The sequence below is a fragment of the Stigmatopora nigra genome, chromosome 16, assembly GCF_051989575.1.
Source record: "Stigmatopora nigra isolate UIUO_SnigA chromosome 16, RoL_Snig_1.1, whole genome shotgun sequence".
Classification (NCBI taxonomy): Eukaryota; Metazoa; Chordata; class Actinopteri; order Syngnathiformes; family Syngnathidae; genus Stigmatopora; species Stigmatopora nigra.
Window position 1 is genome coordinate 3,549,235 of NC_135523.1, and position 21,955 is coordinate 3,571,189.

General features: G+C 38.8%; 3 protein-coding genes and 1 long non-coding RNA gene across 4 annotated transcripts in view; 2 read left to right on the forward strand and 2 right to left on the reverse strand.

Annotated features, from left to right (window-relative positions):
* The window catches only part of lmbr1 (limb development membrane protein 1), a 24,689-nt gene extending 13,761 nt beyond the window's left edge, over positions 1-10,928 (reverse strand). Inside the window, exons 1-7 of the mRNA XM_077736202.1 lie at positions 10,635-10,928; positions 9,286-9,358; positions 8,918-8,957; positions 8,657-8,796; positions 7,509-7,612; positions 578-704; positions 62-130 (exon numbers count right to left, since the gene is read on the reverse strand). Of these exons, the coding sequence (XP_077592328.1) occupies positions 62-130; positions 578-704; positions 7,509-7,612; positions 8,657-8,796; positions 8,918-8,957; positions 9,286-9,358; positions 10,635-10,697 (616 nt within the window). The 5' untranslated portion in view covers positions 10,698-10,928. The remainder of the gene's footprint in view (positions 1-61; positions 131-577; positions 705-7,508; positions 7,613-8,656; positions 8,797-8,917; positions 8,958-9,285; positions 9,359-10,634) is intronic.
* Positions 4,713-7,705, forward strand: LOC144209744 (uncharacterized). Its single transcript, XR_013329224.1, has 2 exons — positions 4,713-4,770; positions 7,517-7,705. It is a non-coding gene; the product is annotated as an uncharacterized LOC144209744 (long non-coding RNA).
* A 278-nt stretch (positions 10,929-11,206) lies between the features above and the next one.
* On the forward strand, positions 11,207-16,964 carry nom1 (nucleolar protein with MIF4G domain 1). Its single transcript, XM_077736201.1, has 11 exons — positions 11,207-12,322; positions 12,399-12,511; positions 12,583-12,778; positions 12,846-13,169; positions 13,258-13,368; positions 13,760-13,918; positions 13,988-14,115; positions 14,187-14,319; positions 14,702-14,833; positions 14,908-15,017; positions 15,406-16,964. The coding sequence occupies exons 1-11, from the start codon at positions 11,345-11,347 to the stop codon at positions 15,566-15,568; spliced, it is 2,547 nt and encodes an 848-aa protein (XP_077592327.1). The 5' UTR covers positions 11,207-11,344; the 3' UTR covers positions 15,569-16,964.
* Positions 16,516-20,177, reverse strand: mnx1 (motor neuron and pancreas homeobox 1). The gene is made up of 3 exons (XM_077736205.1): positions 19,659-20,177; positions 17,573-17,733; positions 16,516-17,332 (listed from the first exon to the last, which is right to left on the reverse strand). Exons 1-3 carry the CDS (start codon positions 20,146-20,148, stop codon positions 17,048-17,050), a joined length of 936 nt encoding a protein of 311 aa, XP_077592331.1. The 5' UTR covers positions 20,149-20,177; the 3' UTR covers positions 16,516-17,047.
* Between the last annotated feature and the right edge of the window lie 1,778 nt (positions 20,178-21,955).

Here is a 21,955-nt window from a genome sequence, read left to right on the forward strand (position 1 = left end):
GTATTAAAACAACAAAAATCTGTATCTTTCAATATAGGTATACTATATAAAAATAACTTACTAAGTAAAAGTAGTCCTCCCATCAAAGATATACAGGAGTACAGGTAGGGTAAGTAGAATTCCCAAAGGTCTATGGAAATAAATACTTAATTAGTAATAATATATAAATATAAAAATGATATTGAATTAAACATTGAAAAAAAACAAGAGCATCCAAAAAATACAATGTTACATTGTGACAATCCATTACTTTATTATATATAGGTATTGTATTTTAGTAAAGTAAAATCAAGAAAACAAAGAATGCATAAATATGGCATTTAAAAAAAAGGAACACATTTTTGACTGGTAAAAAGATTATAAAGGCTTAAATGTTAGTACTTTTCGATTGTAAAAGTAGTTTAATATAGCTGTGTGAATGTCCTCAAATGAATTTGAAATTCTGTTGTAAATTAGACTGATTCCAAAATACCTAGTTACCAATTTAAAGCAAAAGAATAAAATTGGAAGTCAACAAACATCATAACATTTAATTTAATTTAACCATTCCAATATAATATCCCAAGAGTGTGCATACCATAAAGCGACTCCATACTGGCCGCATCATTGTCAATGAGTGCCGACGCCACCCACACGATGCCCAGGATGAGCAAAGCCAGCAAGAAGAGCATCACAAAGGTCTCCAAAACACGTGCCTTAATGCCCTAAACGGATGAAAATAACAAAGCATATTTTCAACGTCTCGCCACAGGTCATAAAACCTCAAATCCTATCAGCTTTAATTTTTAAAACAGCTTTCATTTCCCGCTTCCTCTCATCATGCCACACTTCCCCAAAAATGGCTCGGATTTGCACTCGCGGCACATTGACACGACATCAACGCTCCTGCTGATGCATGTGTTAAAAACAGCTCTTTTATACACGCATAATACGCACTATAAAGCGCATCTAACAGGGCGCTGGCAGGGGTGAAATAGAGAAGAGAAAAAAAGGGGGTGCAAGGTCAGCTACTGTCTGCGATCAAGAGCAGGCCTCCCATCTGGGCCCGATTAGGAGCTCCCCTTTGCACCGTTGTATCCTGCACGCCGCAGACGGCAGGCTTTTTTGGGGTAATTTGCGTTTTCCGGGTCACAAACTGCTGAGTGGTTAATAAAGTGCCTCTCTACCTGTTCACACAGTTTGCATTACCCCCACTGTTGGATAGATAGATAGGCGCTTGTGTAGACGTGCTAGCTCACCAACACAGGCGATCGCCCCCTATTAGGGGAGGAGGGGGTCCTTTTTTTACGTGACTAAATTGGCTGCACATGAGCAATTTGTTACCGGCTAAGAGAAATGGTGGTGGGATTGCTGGTCAGTGTTTGCCAACAGGTACGAGAAGGTGGTCTCCCTTTGATAGTCATCAGCAAGATTTTTACGAGTGTAAATGGGTGGGTTTTGCGCAAATGCAATCAGGCTTGGAGATTTTTTTTTTTTTTTTTTTTTTGGTTTAATCCCTTCAAAAATCTTTGTTCCTCATTGGATATTTGCGGGTTGCATTGTGAGGTTCTTTGAGAAAAGTGTGCCGTTCATTTGTGGATTGTAGTGTGGTCATGTATGATTATTTTGATAGTGGATGAATGACCCATTGCGATAAGTGAAGTAATAGTTTCATATTATTACTCATTTTAGCTATAAACATGAAGTACATGAAGTAAAAACATGTGCTAGGTATAATTTTTCCAAAGAAAAAGCAGATCTTTTTATTCATTTCCACAATGCTTATCCACACAAAGTTCACAGGGGGTGCTGGAGCCATGCAAATATCTCATAAGCCTAAATTACAATTAAAAAAGTTCAACAGAATTTTGACATGAATTTCTCTAAGCAAAATAGTTGTCATTTGTTGTTACAATAATGGAAGCTTCTGCTTATTTGGATATTTTTGGTCCCAGCACCTTTACTTATTTCAGGAGAAATACTTAATTCAAACATTAATTGTTAATCACCTATATACACATTTGTCAGTCACACTGCAGTAATGAAACCTACATTAGACATTTGGCAACTTGCATATTTTTAAAGGCAGAATTCAAACCGGATTCCCATCCGGATCAAGTCAAATGCAAGGCTTTAATGCAAGTGGCTACCATGGCAAGCAAAATGGGCAAGTTACTGAGTGCCCCACTGTGGCAATGCTGGACACTGCATCCACCCCTGCAGATATATTTCTATCTAATCTATAATTTCTTATAGTCTGTCCACTAAATGCACAAATCCAGCTCATAAGATGTACTCAAGCCATTGTATACATTGACAGTTACCCATTTGAACTATTTGGACTAGATGATGACTTAAAAATGAGAATGTGGAAATTGCAAGAGCCCACGTGTGAGCACATCTCCCTCCCATGAGAGATGTGTGTGTGAGAGAGAGAAATGAATGCTTTCAGAGCCCGCAATGGTGCACATTGGAGCCCCGGCGTCCTCTCAAGCGCACCAGTCCACCTTAACAGAACAGTCCATGCCATCCTGAAGGTGTATTCCCTTTAGATAGACCCACTCAATCATTTATAAGCCTCCCAACATTAGCCATTCAGATCATTTAGGGCAGAGCCACTTCTTGTCACCTCTCTCTTGCTATCATTCCCTTTTATTCTCATCACTAGGAAGGCAAGTAAGCTTTTATTTTAAATGATGATCTATAAATAGGCGGGTTTCACCAAGATGTGGCCCATCAAAATAGATCTGTCAACCCGTAGAAGGCATACATGAGGGAGAAAAAAATGGCTGGAAGTTTCTATTCTTGCCGTTCTAATTGTGCAGCTATGGCTAAATATAGCAGCTCTGAAATATTCAGCATCCCCGATCCTCGTCGTGACATCTCGACTTGTGCGCGGAACGGCACAACTTCCAAGAAATGCAGAAAGTAATCATGATAAATGCCAAATTATGAAAATAAGCAATCAATTCATCTCTGGTTTTAACTGTTTTAAAATCAATTTGCAAGACCCCTTTTTTTATGTACTCCCAATAGCTTCATAGTTATTATACCGAGTATTTGTTAGCAAATAAGCAACTGCGGTGGCAAGCCGATATGAGGCGTGAGAAACAAGGCCTAAAGATTGTAATTGAGGGAGGGGAGGGTGAGTAAGAAAAGCCCCCCTTGCCCCTTCTTGCTAAAGACATGCCAGATGCCCAAGGACCTTATTAGCGCATCGTTGAAGGGCCGAGGGCCACGCCGCAATGACCGTGTGGGGAGACGCAAAGCAGAGAGTTGAGAAACCTCGGCCTGTAAAGCGCAAAGGGAACGGACTTCTAAAGCCTCTTAATAAGACTTCTCGATAACGACGCCAGGCGCATGGAAAATGATCGGCATCACATCGTATTGTTCAAACGTGACTAATAAGTCGCTGAAAAACAACTGGTGTTTACTGTCCATACAAAATGACCACAACTTGTGTGGTTTTTTTGGAACTATATTGCCATCCAGCATCATTTGAAATACAACCTGACTCAAGCATTGTATGTGAACTTAAGGCCATCTTATTTTGCTAGGGATGCTCCCGTTTGATAGCTTTGTGATCATACCAACAACAAGGTGCTTTTTGAACAATTCTCTTTTCAAATAGTACAAAATTACATCAGAAATTTGTTCCAATACCAAGAATATTTATTTTCAAGCCAGTATGTCCCACTAACATACGCAAAAACATAGCATAAATGAGATTTACATTTAAAAAAATGTTAAAAAAGCACTACACAAAATTCAATTAAAGGACAAGCTATGGTGATAACAGATATCTTATTCAAAATTATATTCCTGACTCCAAAATATAAGCATTAAAAACTAGTAACTTCCCTGTTGACAGCACAGTCTTAATGAATTACATCTCAATTAAAAAAAAAAACTACAAGACAGTTTAAAAAACTTAAGTCAGTCAAGTAGAAGCAAAAAAAAAAAAAAGATCCTCAGAAACTTGCTTGTTTTTTACCCCCCTATTTTAAATTCCAGTTTGGAGCTAATATGTTCCCATAGCAACCAACATTGTAACGGACAGCTTTGGGGAGACATTGTGACCTTAAAGAAAAGGTATGTAAACACCACTTTATATTCCCCACCCAAAAGAAGGCCTGGGAAAAATGTCTGCATGTGCAGGAGATTTGAAATAAATATCCCGGCCCCCATTGTAGAAGCGCAACAAAGACAAGTATCTTAGTAACACCACGCGGGGTTTGCTGGGCGAAAACCTTCTCCTACCAGCGACCCCGCCACACCACCCCCCGCCCTTACCCTCGGCCCCCTTTCACCCACGAGCCCCTCCCTCCACAATAAACACACTCCTCATCATCGGCTTAGGATGAGATTGATGAGGAGTTTCTTTAACTGCCAGATGAAACCTGTTGGCCCTCTGTTGGGTCAGTCACGGGGTCAGACTGGTCGCAACTCGTTTCAGGATCAAACACATTTCGACAGCCAGGGGAAGACGCGGACACTTTTCACTGCCAGCCCGTTTTTCCAAACGTGGCGCACTTGCAACTCAACGAGATAGGCACAATTCTATAAATTGATTGGCCAAATATTTTCACTGATTTTATAATTCATATACAGGAGTTTTTCACCAAGTGTTTTAGAAATGAAGTTGAGAGAATAATGATGAACTTATTTTAAAATGTAGCACCTCCATTGTGTCACCACAAGATAAAATAATCCAAACTTTGCTTCCTTTAGGTGTCAAAGTGGAGGCCCGGGGGTCAAATATGGCCTGCTGCATCATTTTGTGCGGCCCGGGTAAGTAAATCATGAGTGCCAACTTTCTGTATTAGGGTAAAATTCAAATGAAGATTAGATGTATAATGTATTTCCTAATTTTTCCATTTTTAAATCAATAATTGCAATATTTTTATCAATGTTTTTTTCTTTTGGTGTTTTTAGGTCAAAGTATAGTTAAAGTATAGTATAGTAATTTCAATGAAGTGGAAAAAACTAATAATTATTTGTTGTTTTCCCTTACTAAAAAAAGTTCATATCTAAATGAAAATCCCACATGAAATTGAGTTGACATTAATGTGGCTCACGAACAAACCCGAGTCTGACACCCATTGCTTTAGACTTTAAAATACTGTATTTGTCATAAACTTTAAATTATAAACCCCAGACCTAACATATAGCACTTTAAACTTACAATGTGTATGCATGCACAGGCTTGTATCTTGTTTGTAGTCAACATAGCTTTAAGATATCCCACTTCAGATAATTTATGTCTCATAATTTTTAGTTGAAATATGCTCATCATGTGCTTTGGTCTGTCATGAGGTGAATAGGTGAAATATGACAAAAAAAAGCCTCCATCAAAGGCCCACATCCCAAAAAGTATCCTACAACTGTCAAACTGAATCACTAAAAGCTTGAATAATTACCAAAATATCATTTTCCAATTAGTTCAATTACTAACATAGAAAAATCCCAACTTAAATCAATAATAAACCCATTATTGCACTCCACTTATTATATTTTCTCACTTTATCAAATGGTCCAACTCCCACATCCTTTACCAAGTCAAGCTTTATCCTTCATGTGATTGTAAATAAGAGTTTAAAATCATTTTGAGACAAAAAGTAATCAAAATGCCAAATGACTATGGTACACATCCTCTATATTTTATTGTAGCCATAAAAGTGAAACCAGTTTCCTGCTCAGCGACAAAAATGAAGCTAACCCACTATAGTTCTAAATAACTCAATGACATTATCTCATTTTAAAGAATGATACATGACTAAAAAAATCCTAAACCTAAGAATGACCTTCGTGATGCATTTTGAGGACCAAGCCGTAAAAACGGGAGACATTTTACAGCAGCAAATAAAGCTCAGATCACAACATTAGACGTCAAGAGCCTTTAAGTCACGCCGGTTCATCCACAATTTGGACAATTTGTTACACTATTAATCATTGGGCTGACACTGCCTCCCGACAACGAGCTGAACAGTTAAACCTCAGAAAAAAAACTTCCGCATTTCCATCTTTTTGTCGCAGTGGTGTCTTTTAGTGCGTCGTCAAATATAAATGCGGCCACATGAAAAGGCTGACTGCTGACATTAGTCGCTAAATTCATCACTCGCTTCATTTCCGCACTCAAAAGTAGCCGCCAGCGTACAAACTTAAAATGCCACATAAAACCTCATACTGTTAGCTAGTATTTGATTTCATTTGGCTCATTTATATAGAATAATATAACATTTTAGTTTATTTGTAAGGCTCGGAATTCTGGACATAAAAATAACTATTTTTTTCCCAATTTCATCCATTCTGGATAAATTTAACAATATTTTAATGTTGTTTTTTCTTGTTATGAATGTTAAATGAGGGAAAATGAGCTAATTTAGATTGTGAATGCTGTTTTCCATTTTATATTAATATAAAGAATAGTGGTTGTAATGTATTTCAATGCTAATCATTTCTTAAATTTTACAGTTTCCTTAAACTACATTAATAAAATCATTAAATTATCAACAGTGCACTCTTTCAAGCAAATGTTAGTAATCTGCCAAACAACATTACATTTATTATAGTAAATATCAAAGTATTTCCGATTAAATAATGTCACAGTTAATCACCAAAATATCATAAAATCACCCAACCTTGGTTATTAAGATGCCATAACTTTAAATATTCAAAATTGCAAAAAATAACTGTCAATTTTACACTTATTCCTTGTAAACTGCATTATTGTTAGACTTTCAGAGCTCAAAATTTGGCTTCCAAACCCATCTTAGCACTCAGTTGACACATACCTGGATGTGCAACCCAACAATGAACAGAACCGGCCTTTGACTCTGTTTACGAACGATCCATTGGCGAAAAAAACAGACCAAAAAAAAAAAAAAAGCAATGAGGCCCTCCCATCACACACTAGACGAACTCTCAACAAATTGGAACCAAAAAAGAGCTGGCCTTAGGTTACAGTACTGAACAATTTTTATGTGTATTTTGCCAGAAGGGACATAAACCAGAGAGTGTTTCAAACTGTGACACAGGATAGAGGTGTATTAAAGTCAATTTCTCCCCCCCCTACCATTTTCGCAAGCTTCTATTGTGCTTGTCATGTTGCTACCACTTTATGGATGCTTGGAACACGAGCCCCCAGTCGCTTTTTTTTGCCCACCCTCTCTCTCGGAGGGGTGGGGTGTAATCAATTAAACAAGGAAGTTCGCCGAGCCTTACAACTCGATTATTAGCCTTTCCTTTTGAAGTTTTATTTTAGAGGTTTTGGAGGAAAGGCTTGAGGGGGGGCGATGAGGTATCAGGCTTTAAATCAATGAGGCCGATGCAGCCGCGTTGAAGCGTTTGCAGTCTATGTTGCCTTATTGCGAGGCCTTGTCAGGATGTGGCGCGGGGCGAAGACCAGATTCCCCACTTTCATGGGTAATGAGCTTTCAAAGGCGGGCAGTGGTGCGAGTCAGGGAAAGGGCATGGAATGAGGCACCTGTTGATGATGCATTGGTTTAAAAAAAGTCGCCTCTTTTTACCTTTTTAGATCCAGCGAAGCCTTCTGACTCCAAGAAGAAGTAGGCAAAGGGCATCAGGATGAAGAGGCAGAGGTTGGAGAAGAGGGAGACTAGATTCCATAGGCCTGGAAAAAAAGTATAGTATAATTATCAGTCAAATGTTTTTAAAATAGTGGTTTTGAATGATTGACAGATGATATAATATTTAGATTTTTTTTTAATAAATGGATTAAATGAACTGGATTAAAAGCCCTGAATATTCAGTTTTTTATAGATCTAAAATAATGTTTATTTTAGCTTTTGTTATATATATTTTTAGATTTTACACAATGATTTTTGAACAAAAAACTGAAAAATTGATTATAAAATGACAATTATTGATTTAGAAGGGGGGAAATTAGGAAATTTAATATACATCTATACTCTTCATTAAAATTTGATCCTAAAACAGTAAGTTGGCACTCATGATTTAATTTCCCGGGCCACACAAAATGATGCAGAAGGCCAGATTTGCCCCCCGGGCCGCCACTTTGACACATGTGCTCTAAGCCAATGACATTTAGTGGCAACCTGAATTTTATGGCAATTTAGTTTAGTTTTGTTTCTAATATACAATAAATTACTCCCACTTACATATTAAAATAATTTGAACTTTTTAAATTATATTCCACTACTCAGTAGCAAATTTCCCAACAGGTGTTTGACTCATAACTCCATCCAAACTTTTAATAATTGCAGTTAGAATTGCCTTTCATGTCTCTTCCTCATTTACTATGACAATGTAAAGAGAACTATTATGTAAATTTCTAACTCAGACATCTGTTATCAGTGTTTCTAACCAGATTCTTGTTAGAAGACAGCAAGGTGTACTAAAATATGTCCAAAGGTTAAGATAAAGTCAGACTGGCCTCGCCCATTATAATGCAGTCTAAAGATAGACCTGAAAGCGGAATATCACAAACTTTTTTTTATGAGTTAGTCTATGTGGCTTGGGTCAAAAGGTAGGGAATTTCACTGATAACTGTCATGCAAACTTTGAGATAGGAGCTGGTATTGCCATCTAATGGAGTATGTTGCCATCTATTGGTCACAAGTCAGCATGTCTGTGTTTTGTTGTTGTTTTTTGTAAAATTTGAACTTTTAGTGGACATAAAACTATATAAACTGACCATGGATGAGGGAACCATTGAGCCATTGGATGTAGTAGTTCTTGGGGAAGGACAGTAAGATCTCATTGCTGATGATGGAGAATGGGAGCAGGAAGACGGCACCCCCTGACACAGCCAAGGTGAATGTGCACAGGTACAATCTGTGAGAATCAAATGCAACAAGGTAGTAAATTGGTAATTGTACAGAAATAATTGGATTTCTGTGTAAAATTGTTCCTTCAGATAAAATAGGATACATTGCCTACAAAAAAATGGACTCACGATATTCTGTTGACAACAGCATCTTCATCCTCATGGTCATCTAGAAAACAATTGGGGCCATATTAACAAAGTAAGTGTCATTTTTTAAATATTTAAAGCAGGTTATAGTCTAATGCATTTGGGCTTAGCTTTTTTAATTTGGTTCTTGTTAACTTGTGTTTTTTTGGGGTGGTGGGAATGTAATTTGTTTTGATATCTGGCAACCTGGATGCCCTTATGGCAACTTGCTGCCTCTTACAGGTAGGTTTTGGTAATACAATATTTGTTAAGGTAGTGTATTGAGGATTAGTATACTGTTTACTATCTTGTGTATGTAAAAACTTAATATTTTTATTGCAAAAATCCTTAAAGATGTAGAAAATGCTTACCCGTCTTTCTCCTGTATCGTGTAATAATGAAGTAGGAGACTATGTAGAGTACTGCAAACAGGAGGAAACATATCTGAAAGGGAAAGATTTGAATAATATTAGTGTAGCCTTCTTCCATTTGGCCCCAAAGACAAATATATGGTCAGAAAAAGGAAAACAAAATAAAAATGTCTTTATGTAAGTCGATAAATAAGATGTCACATTTTGTTTATGGACAAAATAAGGTATTTGTCATTAGTTAGGCCAACACGTGAATCGCAGATGGGGCTCACTTAATCTTCGTCGCCTCTAAATATGCTGACTGATATGATCCCGCTTCACATTCCTACGTCTACTGTGACAGCGAAGGCAATGCCACTAATAGAAGTTTAGAAGCTACGACTTAAGCACTTGGCACTGTGACAGTGTTACGACGTGACTCAGCCTGTGCGATGTGGTACCAAAAACATGGGATAGAATCAGGTGTTCAGGACTGATAAAGCAGGCACCCCTTAAAAAAGACAACATGTATGAGGAGATAACACTGACACTTTTCTGCAACCCACTCACAAGCCAGGACATCAATGATAGGCAATACAAGAGCTATGATAGGGAACACATGGAGACAGTATTTCACACCTTAACAGGACATTAAGTCAGAAAGGAGGTGTGGATGAACAGTTACAATTTTAGCTTTTTCAAAGTAGTGCCAATATGAGCATGCCGTACAAACTGTTTTGTAGTTTTACACAGAAAACCCTGTAGTAAGAATGTTCAAGAATTCACAAAAGTGAACTTTATATAATTCAGCTTGCAAATATTTTGAGAATAGAGTAGTACTCATTCAGTGGTATTAAACAGCATTTTTGTAAAGGGTCGATATTATTTTTCCCCACCGGAGGGCGACAAACTCACGTTTTACTGTAATTCCAGTGACGTCCCATTGACAAGATATTGTAAACACGCATCAGTACTTCTAGTTTAGCATTTTCAATACTTATCCGATCTAAATTGTTTTTGTAAAATATAAAATACGTTTGAAAAGGCTGATAGGGAAGAAAATGCAATTGTCTTATGTATCGATCCCTTAACATTCCTTTACCTGCATTTAACCAATATCAGAGATCTACTTCAAAAGTGAACATTCTATTCAGTTGATCGTGGATATTTGGATGTGGATCTGAGTAAATACATAAACTGGAGTAGGATCACTAACGTTATTAATGTGATCAATTGCTGTGAAGTTAATACCGGTGCACCTGACAGCTCGAGCTAGTTAGCAGTAGCCATTGCCGACAACAATTAGGGATTCTTATTTTTAGATCAGATCGGTAACCGCGTAGGTCCCGATTACCCGCTTCCGTACTCACAATGTATTCCCGGACTTGGCTGTGGAAATTCTGCTCCCTGATAGTAACATCGTCTGCTTCCATTCTTCATATTGCAAAGATTCCAAATGGGCTCCAGACTCCACTACATAGTAGCTCAAAGTGCTCCCATTCCCGTATACTTTCACGATCGATTTCGCCGGTGGTTGATTTTAAAAAAAATTGACAGTTCACATCGGATGATGAGGAAGCCCGCTTCGAGGTGACAATAAAAACCCTCCAAAATAAATGACTCAATCACTAGGCGACCATAGGCTGTCCACACCGGAAGCAAAATGTTACATGACGCGGGTTAATGTCGTATACTAACAAACACCATATATGTAATACTAGATGTAAAAGCTTATTATGAGCCATTGGATATGCGCATTTAAATAACTTCATATTAAAATACAATTTACATAAAATTTCTATACATACAGTTTAAAACATTTCCAAGTTATTATGTTCTTTTTTTAAATAAACCAAACCGTTTGTATATGATTGAGGAATATATGATGTCCCCCGACGCAAGATGGCTGTCAAAATTTTACGCTCTTGTCTCCTTCTTTCAGACGTCTAGCATAACAAGTGCTATCTACATGCATGCCCCCATGGATGGAAGCCACATGTGAGTCGATCAAGTTGTTTTGTATTTAAGATAACATTTTGAGCGGATCGCGAACTATCTGAGTATTAGATCTCCTCCTAGCATGAAACATAAACGGAAGCAGAAAGGCAACGCTGCGTTGCAGAAATTATTCACGTCCGTGAGCGATTTTGTAAAAGGCAAAAGTGGCGATAAAGGAGCAGAGGATGGCGATGACTATGTAAGGGCAATCAAACGGAAAAGCAGGAAGGAGATCCGCAAAGAGAAACGAACGATGAAGAAAGTCAGGATGAAAAATCACTACCAAGGTATAAAGACTGAAGTGCAAAGTAATCCAGCTGCCAATCAGAAGAATAAAATGTCTAAAATAAAAGCAAAGCAATCAGAAATCCCCAAAATGGCACAAAAGAAAATCAACAAAACCAACGAGCTTTTGGAGTATAAGAAAAAGAAGCTTTTGGAGGCCAAAGCTGAGGAAGGGAATAGAAACATGCCTAAAGTGACCCAGAAGAACAGTAAAAAGCTCCAAGAGACAAGGAAGAGGGCACTTTTGGAGGCCAATGAACAGGAGGACCAAGAAATTAAGAAACTAGAGCGCGTCTTGAAATTAAATAAGAGGAAAAACAAAAAAACCTTGCCTCAATCGTTTGTGGATGACGGGCTGGACTACATTTTGGGGGCTCTCGATTCGGGGACGTTGGGTGCGGGGATGTATGACAGTGACGATAATATGGATCTTGCCAAGGACAAGTTTGAACAGCTTACCGGGGGTGAAGAGGAAGAGGGCGGGGCTATTGATGGAGAAGATGTAAATGAGGATGGAGAAGAAGATGCTGAGGATGCTGAGGGTGATGATGATGAGGATGCTGAGGATGATGATGAGGATGCTGAAGATGATGATAATGACAACAATGTTGAGGAGGATGATGATGTTGAGGACAATGTAGTACTAAGCAAAAATGATGATGATGATGAAGATGTAATACCAAGTGAGGAAGACGAGGCAATGGTCAAAAAACTTGATGATGAGACGATAAATGACGACAACGCACAAAAGACATCAGAATCAAATTCCAACAATGTAAGATCACACTTCACTCTACATTATGATGTCATGTGCACTATTTTAAACTTGTATGTTTTTTTTCCTATTTTAGGCTACCACTTCTACAGGAAAGTATGTGCCCCCACAAATGCGTAACAAGGAAAATGATCAACGAAAAGCACAGCTGGAAAAGCTGAGGAAAAATGTGAAAGGACTCTTAAACAGGTAACAAGATGGCAGACTTGAGTTTTTCCAAAAATCCAGATGTGACATTGATTAATTTTGCTGTTTTTCAGGCTAAGTGAGCCCAACATGTCATCCATAAGCAACCAGCTAGAGGCATTCTACATGAACCACAGTAGGAAGGACATGAACGATACCTTGACGGAGGTTCTCTTGGCGGCTTGCGTCACCCCGGCATTGATGCCCGACCGCCTGTTGATGGAACACATTCTGTTGATCAGCATCCTTCATCACGCTGTGGGCTTAGAGGTAACAAATTGTTGAATTTTATCTAAACCTGACTATAAAACAGCTAAAAAAACCTACTTTATTTTAGGTCGGAGCCCATTTCTTGGAGACAGTGGTACGCCAATGGGACGATATGTACAAGCACCCAACCGGAGGCAAAGAGTGCGACAATCTTGTCGCCATAGTTGCGCACCTCTACAATTTCCAAGTGGTCCACTCGCTACTTATCTTCGACATCCTGCGCCGCCTAGTGGCAGAGTTCGCCGAGAAGGATATCGAGCTGGTGCTGTTTGTGCTGCGTACCGTCGGATTCTCGCTGAGGAAGGATGATGCCTTGGCGCTTAAGGAGCTCATTACTGAAGCACAGCGCAAGGCAGCGGATGCTGGGGCAAAGTTTCAGGATCAGACTAGAGTATGTAGTGTTAAGCCAATGAGAAAAAATATACAATAACAGTCATGGTTTAGGTACTAACTGAACTCTCTGTTTTGAACATTTTTAGGTGCGTTTCATGTTGGAAACAATGCTGGCGTTGAAAAATAACGACATGCGCAAGATTCCAGGCTATAATCCCGAGCCAGTGGAGAAGTTGAAAAAGTTGCAGAGAAGTCTGGTGGGTACCTCTTTGAAATCTGTCACATTTTATACTCAAACTGACTGTTAAAATAGATGTCAAAAATCCTCCATCATTACCAATGCACATTTGTAAACTAAAATAATGTGTCATATAAATAATATTGCTGTAATCAACTGTAACAATATGTATAATTTGAACACTGCATTTAAACATAGGCAATTAAATGTGCTTTAAATTTCCACCTCAAATCACTTTAGGGTCAATGGCAGTTTACATGGTAGCCACAAGGCGGCGACAAAGATTAGCTTTAAAAAAACAAGCAATTTCAGTGGGTTGCTGAACAGATACTATGAATCTCCAAATCAACCCTTTGGAGGATTTTGGTCCTTTTATTATTGCTCTTTAAGGTTAAATGTTTCCATCCCAGATCAAGAGTAGTGCGGAAGGCAGCGACCTGAAACTGCGGGTGTCTCTGGAAAACCTGCTGTCGGCCGACCAGACTGGTCGATGGTGGATCGTGGGTTCGTCTTGGAGTGGGGTGCCCATGATCAACAACCAAGAAAGCAAAGATGTCGGAGAAGGACAGGTGAGGATTTTTGTTGTAGATTGAAGGACTAAAAAAAATGCATGGATTAAAATCACATGTTTTTTTTAGTTTCAATTCACTGCCAAAGTCTTGGAGCTGGCTCGAAAGCAGAGGATGAACACAGATGTCCGTAGGAACATCTTCTGTGTGCTTATGACTAGTGAAGACTACATTGATGCCTTTGACAAGCTGCTAAGGTGAGTTGAGGTTCATGGAAGTGAGAACAATGATAAAGACAGTTTTTAACAATATGATTGCTTGTGTGAAGGATGGGCTTGAAGGACAAACAGGAGCGGGAGATTGTCCATGTACTGATGGACTGCTGTCTACAGGAGAAAACCTTTAACAACTTCTATGCCGTGCTGGGAGAGAAGTTTTGTTCTCATGATCGCCGCTTCCAGGTAACAAAGACATAAACAAACTGGAATTCTAATCTAATCCAAGTTAACTAATTTCCTGCTATTGACAGCAATAGATATTCAATCCATTTCAAAAGGCCAAAATTCATTGAGCCTAATCACCTGATTGAATGCTAATAAGTCTACATGCTAATGACTAACCACTAACTTCCCCTTCCGAACCTTTCATGACCCACCTACCGGTATCATCTCGCACTTTTCCCCCAAACAACAACACTTCCTCAACTCAGCCCCATGACATCAACCACCGACGACTTATTGTCCTCCTCGGGAATGTTTACTCTTCACGTGCGAGCACGTTACGTTGACTCTCGCTGCTTTTGACCCCTTTTTCTCCCCCCTTTTTTGCTTCCATCTTTTACAGATGACCTTCCAGTTCACCCTGTGGGATAAATTCCGTGAACTTTCCAACCTTCCCGCCAGGGCTTTTAACAATACGAGCCTGCTGGTGACACGATTCCTTCAGAATAAGTGTCTCTCATTGTCAATACTTAAAGTAAGCAAAAGCATCCACAGTGCCATTTTTATTTTGTCTCGTCTTTCTGGATATTCACAAAGTTGGTGTTTTAGGCAATAGAGTTCAGCGAGTTGGATAAGCCCACCGTACGGTTCCTGCGTCAAGTTCTGACTCCGCTAATCTTAGACACCGAGCCTGAAGATCTTGTGAGCATATTTGCAAGGTAGGGAGAAATATTTTGATTGGTGTATATGGCTCTCTGCCTTTTCAAATCATATTTTTTCTTCATTCTAGTCTTCTGCATGCATTCTCTCATTGATTCTCATTAATTAGCAACAGTGAAATAATGTTCTCAAAAGAATTCAGACTTTTTTTTTACTTTCAAAGTGGTGAAATTAATAATAAATGCTCACATTTTCATGTATTTTTACTTTTAAATTCTGAGTATTGCTCTCACGGAATAATGTTTGAAAATATTAATTGTTTATAGCTCTCTCTTTGTCAGAAAAGGTTCCTGACCCCTACACTGGAGTAAAAAAAAACAACAACAAAAATTAAACATTGGTTAACATTGCTGATCAATCACCATCATTTTCTTCTAAACTTTGCAGGATTTCCGGAATCCCCCAGTTATCAATGCTCCGTGAAGGCCTAAAACTCTTCATCAGCCATTTTTTGCTCAAAAACGCCGGGCCACAAGACGACAACCTGAAAGAGCGAGCTATGATTGCCACCAGAGCGATGGACTCCAAAGAAGCTAAAGTCAAACTCTAAAAGTGAAGGTGCAAACTTTAACACTTTTCTTTTAATGGCCGGAATGTAATAATTATGATGAGGATCATCGAGTCACAATATAATTTTTACAGCGTCTGTATGATAATTTAAAAAAAAGTAGAAATGTATAATTGATTCGATCCACTGTCGAGTCACTTTCAAGTTGGGTGTGAAGAAGTTAGAGGGGTATACAGTGAGATCAATAGGCTTACTGTGTGCGCTCCACACACACACTGACCTTTGTGTGCCACTTTTTTAGCCAGCAGCCTTTACCTGCCCCAGTCGGGGTTGACCCCGGCCTGAACTCTTGATCTGTAGCCGCCAAAACAAACACGTTGAGAAGATAAGCAGTGGGTCCCAAACTTAACCACCTATAACAAAAAGACTGGATTTTCAGCAATAATGATAGTGTGAAGGCCAAGTTCTTTACATTACTGTGAAATTCTCTTTAAATAACCACAAATGTCCCCATGAAAGCACGATTATGTACAGTTTCAAATAGCAGAACTAAGAATTAACACAGAAACTGGAGCGTGACATTAAGTTATTCATTGGTGATATAAAATTGAGTGGAAATTAAATTTGTAAACCTTAAATAACATGTATTCTCATTTTTTTTTAAATTACAAACACCAATTGAGTCTTAAAGTGAAGTTATGCCAAGTCTGTCTTCCTGTTTTTCTTTTTAAACGGGTGTCCCAGTCCGAGTCCATTGGTAGTGTGGCGCGAAATGTTTCTTCTTCTTGCTGTTTGCTCACACGGCACGTTTGCACACATCCGACAGCACCATTAACAGTCATTCCCATGACCCCGAGCTGTCAACGCACAAGGCTGCATGTGTCCGACGCCATAAATCAAAATCTTGGCTACAACTCACACACACACACTTTTGCAAAAAAAAAAAAATGCACAATATTTATTTGACACTATTTGAGAGACCACAATTCTGCATGCATGTTTTTCTTTTATAAATACAGTATAGAAAAATAAACAGTTTGTTTTTGTTATAATAAGGCCAACAGAAAACGAGATTTGCAATCAAAGCAGATGGAATGAAGTAAAAAAATCTGTTTTGCATAGAGATAAATTGGCATTGTAAGTAGTTGTTATTTTTATGAATCAGATATATTTGGCATTTTTGAATTAATCCAACAGTATAATTTAAAAAGTCACATAATCCTATTCTTAAGAGTTAACTTAGTTCAATTTACTATAAAAAAAGACCTATATTCTTGTCAAGTTACATACATTGTGAGTTACTGTTCAATTGTATTACACTTTATCCTAATACTATATAAGAAAATGCATTTGTGTCCTCCTTCAGTTTGACTAACATCATGAAGTCACTTATGTCTGATGTGATGGCAAATTATGCAAATAGATGGCTTATGTTTGACCTGTTTTGTCATTGTATATATATTTTTGGGGATTAAAAACGTTGACGATAAAAAGGCTCCCATGCAAAGTCCTCATCTTCCCTCAAGGCTGTGGACTGATGCAGCTTCGATTGCGCTCATCATCCGAAGAACAGTCCGAGGAGTTGTAGAGAAAGCGTTCGCCCTCGTCATCGCTGTCTTTCAAGTCTCGTATTCTTCCGTTTTTGCCTGTGGTTAACTTGCTGCCCTCGTAGTCCGACTGCTCACAGTCTCTTTCCGTCTTGTCGCCCTTGCCACTCTTCTGCTTCTCGGCCTCCTGAGCTGCCTGTTCCTTGGCCTTCTTGCTCCGCTTCCACTTCATGCGCCGGTTCTGGAACCAGATTTTCACCTTATGGGGAACCAATTAAAAAAAAAAACAATTAAGAAGAATTTTTAACTAAAAAAGTGCTAGTTCAAAAGACATTGACAGGAGATTGATATGCTATACCATGGCCTGGACAGACAGATGGATGGGTAATTTGGTATGGATGGATATATAATAGAGAAACTGATACTCAAAATGGGTAAAATTTCTGTGTATTGATGAGATTAAGTAGTAATGAGTCGAACAGCTAGTGATTTTTGGTACCTGTGTTTCTGTGAGCATGAGAGAGGTGGCCACTTCGAAGCGTTTGGGTCGAGATAGGTACTTGTTGAGTTTGAACTGGTGCTCCAGCTCCAGTAACTGCTGGCTGGTGAACGCAGTCCTCGGCCGTCTGCACTTGCCCAGCAGGTTGGATTGCGCTTGGGCTGCTTTGCACAGAATAGAAAAATACAGGACTTCACTTAGGAGAAGGGAGTTGATTATCCTCTGAACAATTGTGTTAAAGGTTTGGCATATAAAGCACCAGGTGATGGCATTTAGTCTGGAAATAACTATAATCATTCTAAATCAGCAAAAAACAATCATTAAAAAATATTTTTGAAATAATTCAAAATTCTCCAAAATATTACCTTTTTTTTATAGTTAAAATATCAGTACATTCATACTATCAAAGCAACCACACACAAATACAACAGAAATGAAGCCCAATAATTCTCAATTATCAACATATACATGAATAATTTAATATGTTTGCTTAATGTATGATAATTCCCCAAACTTTTAACCTTACAACCTGGCATCATTTCAATTTATTTTTCTTCCATTTTTGTCCCATGATGTCATGTTGTCTCTGTTTGTCTTGCCAGGGTATGAAAGTGTCCACATAGAGGATGAGTTAGATCCAGCGCCTACTGTTTTTCTGACCCAAATCTGTTAGAAAGTAGTGCGAACAAAAAGGGTAGTGTGCGCGGTGAGCAAGTCGCATGTCCACTGTGGCTTTCGCAGCCCACCGCCACTTTCCCACTGTCCATTATCTGTCCATTTTAGTTCCTCTCCCAAAAATCATCCATCTGTGTCACCTTGTATGTGTGCACTCCATCATTCGGCCCCACTGGACAAACACCCACAGTTTTTGGTGTTTTTTTTTTAAAGCACCGTTTAGGGTCTACATGTTTATCGACAGTATATTTTGGAACAAAACAGATTGGCAGTCTGCTGTTGAAAAATGTCAGTTATATAGAGACTTAATACATAATATAATGGAAGCTTTTCAATATAGGAGGAAATCTTCCACTGTACTTATTTTCTGCCACTACTATAATGAATGACTTGTAGCCGTCAGTTTAAAAAATTAAAATTGCAGTGTTAGATATATAATATCAGCCAATTGTCTTTTTATTTTTGCTCAAGTGCAAATTCAATATTAAGGTCAATAAATAGCCACATTTTTTTTTTTAAATGTTTAAAATTACAAATTGATTGACCATGATAAAAATGTATCTACATATTCTTGGGCTGAACAAACATTTAGTTTCATATTAGAATTCTTCAGAACAATGCATGGATTTTTTTTCCTCGTATCGTATGAAAATGTTTCCTATTTGCTTCCACATTGGCCATGGTAATATAATAATTCAAATGTATTGTTATTATATTTTTCCACTTGGAGCCAGAATGGGTGAGTACCTTGTTTGTAAAATGAAAACTAATTGGCATTGCAGTAGCATTTTGGGACCCACGCTGATTCAAAATTCATATATTAGTCAAATTTATCTGCATATTTTAATGATTGCTTTAGTCGATGTACAGTTTTAAAAATATCATGTAGGTTTTATTCCGGAGAAAATTGGTAAGAGCTGCGGATTCAATTCAGACGACACTTTCCACTGATTTTGAGTAAATTTGTCCATCCCTTGAATTCTATAAACCATACCAAAATAATGCCATATACTGATCATAAATATCCATAATACAATCAGAATTTGGGAAAAATAAGTGCTAATTTTTGTCTAGTTTTCGTTTACAAGCTTTATATTTTAACTTCCACCTAGTCCATCATTATTTTCATTTAATGAGAATTAACAGGTCATTATTTTATAAGGGGGAGGCAAATTTTAGAAATATTAACATTATATTACTACTACAACAGCCACAAGTGATTAATCACGTTATATTTTGTGGTATACCAGTGCTGTGAGTTCATAATTTACATTTGGTCAAACACTGAAATAGGTTTTTACAGCTTTTAAAATCTTCCTAGTTCCCATTTAATCCTCTACATATTTAATATATTTATTCATATTGAAGTGACTTTAATGCAAGAATTCATTGCGATAAACATACTACTCACAGTTAAAATCTGCCATTTTTGGGAGCATCATCCCAGCCGTGGACACTCGCAGCCAGTGGTCCAGCTGGAAGGTACTGGCCGTCAGCTTGATGTGGTCCCCGCCTCCGCCATGGTGGTGCTGATGGTGGGACCCGTGCGGATAGGAAGCGTAGGCCAAGGCCGGGTGCTGAGCACCGAGCGCGGCCGCCGAGTACGCATACATGGGGTGGCCGTATAGCGCCTGCGTTGGGATCCCTCCGCCGCCGTTCTGGGGGTGGAGCCCCACCACCCCGTGAGGCCCGCTCAAGAAACCCGGCTTGGGGATGAGACCGAGGGCGGAGATCCGTGGAGGGGACGGGGTCTCCGCGCGCAGAGACTCCCCCGGGTTGCCCAGCTCCGAGCCCGTATCGGCACTGCCGGGGCTCGTGACAAGGGCCAGGGGGGACGTCTGCACTTTGGGGGTATCCGCCGCCAACAGGGCATCGATGCGGAAGTTTTTCGACTTCTCCATCTCGGAGGGAGAGAGTACCGCGAGGAAGTTGGGACTGGATCCCGAATAGGGAGCTCGGAGCCCGGCGTGACACTTAATGCTCGTCCGGTGATGATGATTGGACGGAGCGAGACCCCCCTGCAAAAGCCCCACTCCCTTCTTACTAACACCGCCCACAGGCCTTCATTTCCATTAGAGCTCACGCACCAAAAAAATACTCAACACGTTTTAACGAGACGCCGTATTTTACACTAACAGCGTCATCGTTAATATTCGTTTAAGGAATTAAAGTGCAGCACATTGGAAGGATTTCACACCCCTCAAGGTCACACAAGGCACCTTTTTGGAGACACATATTAGTATTGGGATCATTAGTGTTAGTTGAAATTACAGTGTGCTCGAATGGAGGACTTTGAATGCATATAGAGCTGCAAAACATGATCATTTATTTAAAAGTAAATTTGTTGCCCCCTAATGTAGAAAATGTATATTTTTTTGCTAATCTATTTGACTTTGAATGGCTGCAGGTTAAAGATGACCAAAGATGGGTTAATAATAATTAACATTGTTATTATTTTCCAGAACTTTCAAATTAATATTTATTTTTATTAAATGCAAAAAAGAGATATTTACATGATATGATTGCAAGCATGATTGTAAAATATATTTTTTGTTCATCCAAATAGATTCGAAACACAAGACACATTTTAATATTTGTTTAATGTTAACATAAATAGCCATTTCCCAATGTTATGTTCTATTTAAAAAAATGCAAAACTACATGTTCATGTAAACTAACATAAATGTTATATATACGTACATCATCCCTAAGTTATGGGATGTTTGCAAACACTCAAAATATGTATTCTTTTAAAACTCATTCACAAAAACAAAAAATACAGTTCTTAAACATATTTCAATGCAGTGGCAGTTGAATTTTGGAGGCTACATGCAGGTCTCATTTTCAAATAATCATTTCCACAGCTGACTTATGCTTGTCGCGTGAAAGGTGAACTGTCACTTTCCCCAATTGGATTTAGATGACAAATTAAAGAAAAGTGCAGACACGGGCCAATTTAGAAAGAGGACTTGCTCATCATTACCATCGGCAAGCATCAGGAAGCAAGAGACAAATGACACATGAGAACACAAGAGGTGGAGGCCAATTGGGAAATCCACCTAAAAGCTTGCCTGCTGTCGCCCAATAGAAATATATACAAACATGGTCATAAACCCATGCCCAAAATATATCACGTACTTGATACACATCCCAATAAGTGAAAGCCCCCAAAAATAAGGAGAAAGCGGAAAGTAAACGTTCAGTGAGTCTCATTCCAACCAGGCCGATGGAATGGAGGGTTTGTCTAATAAGCCACTTAAAGTTAATGGAAGAGGGAGGTCACCGCGAGAATTATTGACACCCCCGTTGGCCTTAACCTGTCTCCCAATAAAGCTGATTAGTTTTGCCTCATTCGTCAGCGCCACCGACGACGTTTTATTTGCTCAGGGGAAATCAACAAGTCAGCGGACGCTCTGCCGCTGAAAGATCGCGGTTTAATTGCGGACCTTGATCGTCAGTGGATGATAGTGGGCATGATGAAGGATGGCAAGATGGGGCGACCCATTGCAGAGGCATGAAAAAATTGTGCAATTTTAATGTTAAACTGATCTCCCTTGATGGGCTGTTGAACTAAGTGGCTGCCATTGAAGACGATAGACGTCCAATCCCATTCAAAGGGGTTGGACGTCTATTGGTGTTAGTGGCACCAAAAAAAATATCATTGCCTGCCTTGAAATATACATGACCTTGTACTGAGGTTTACTTATC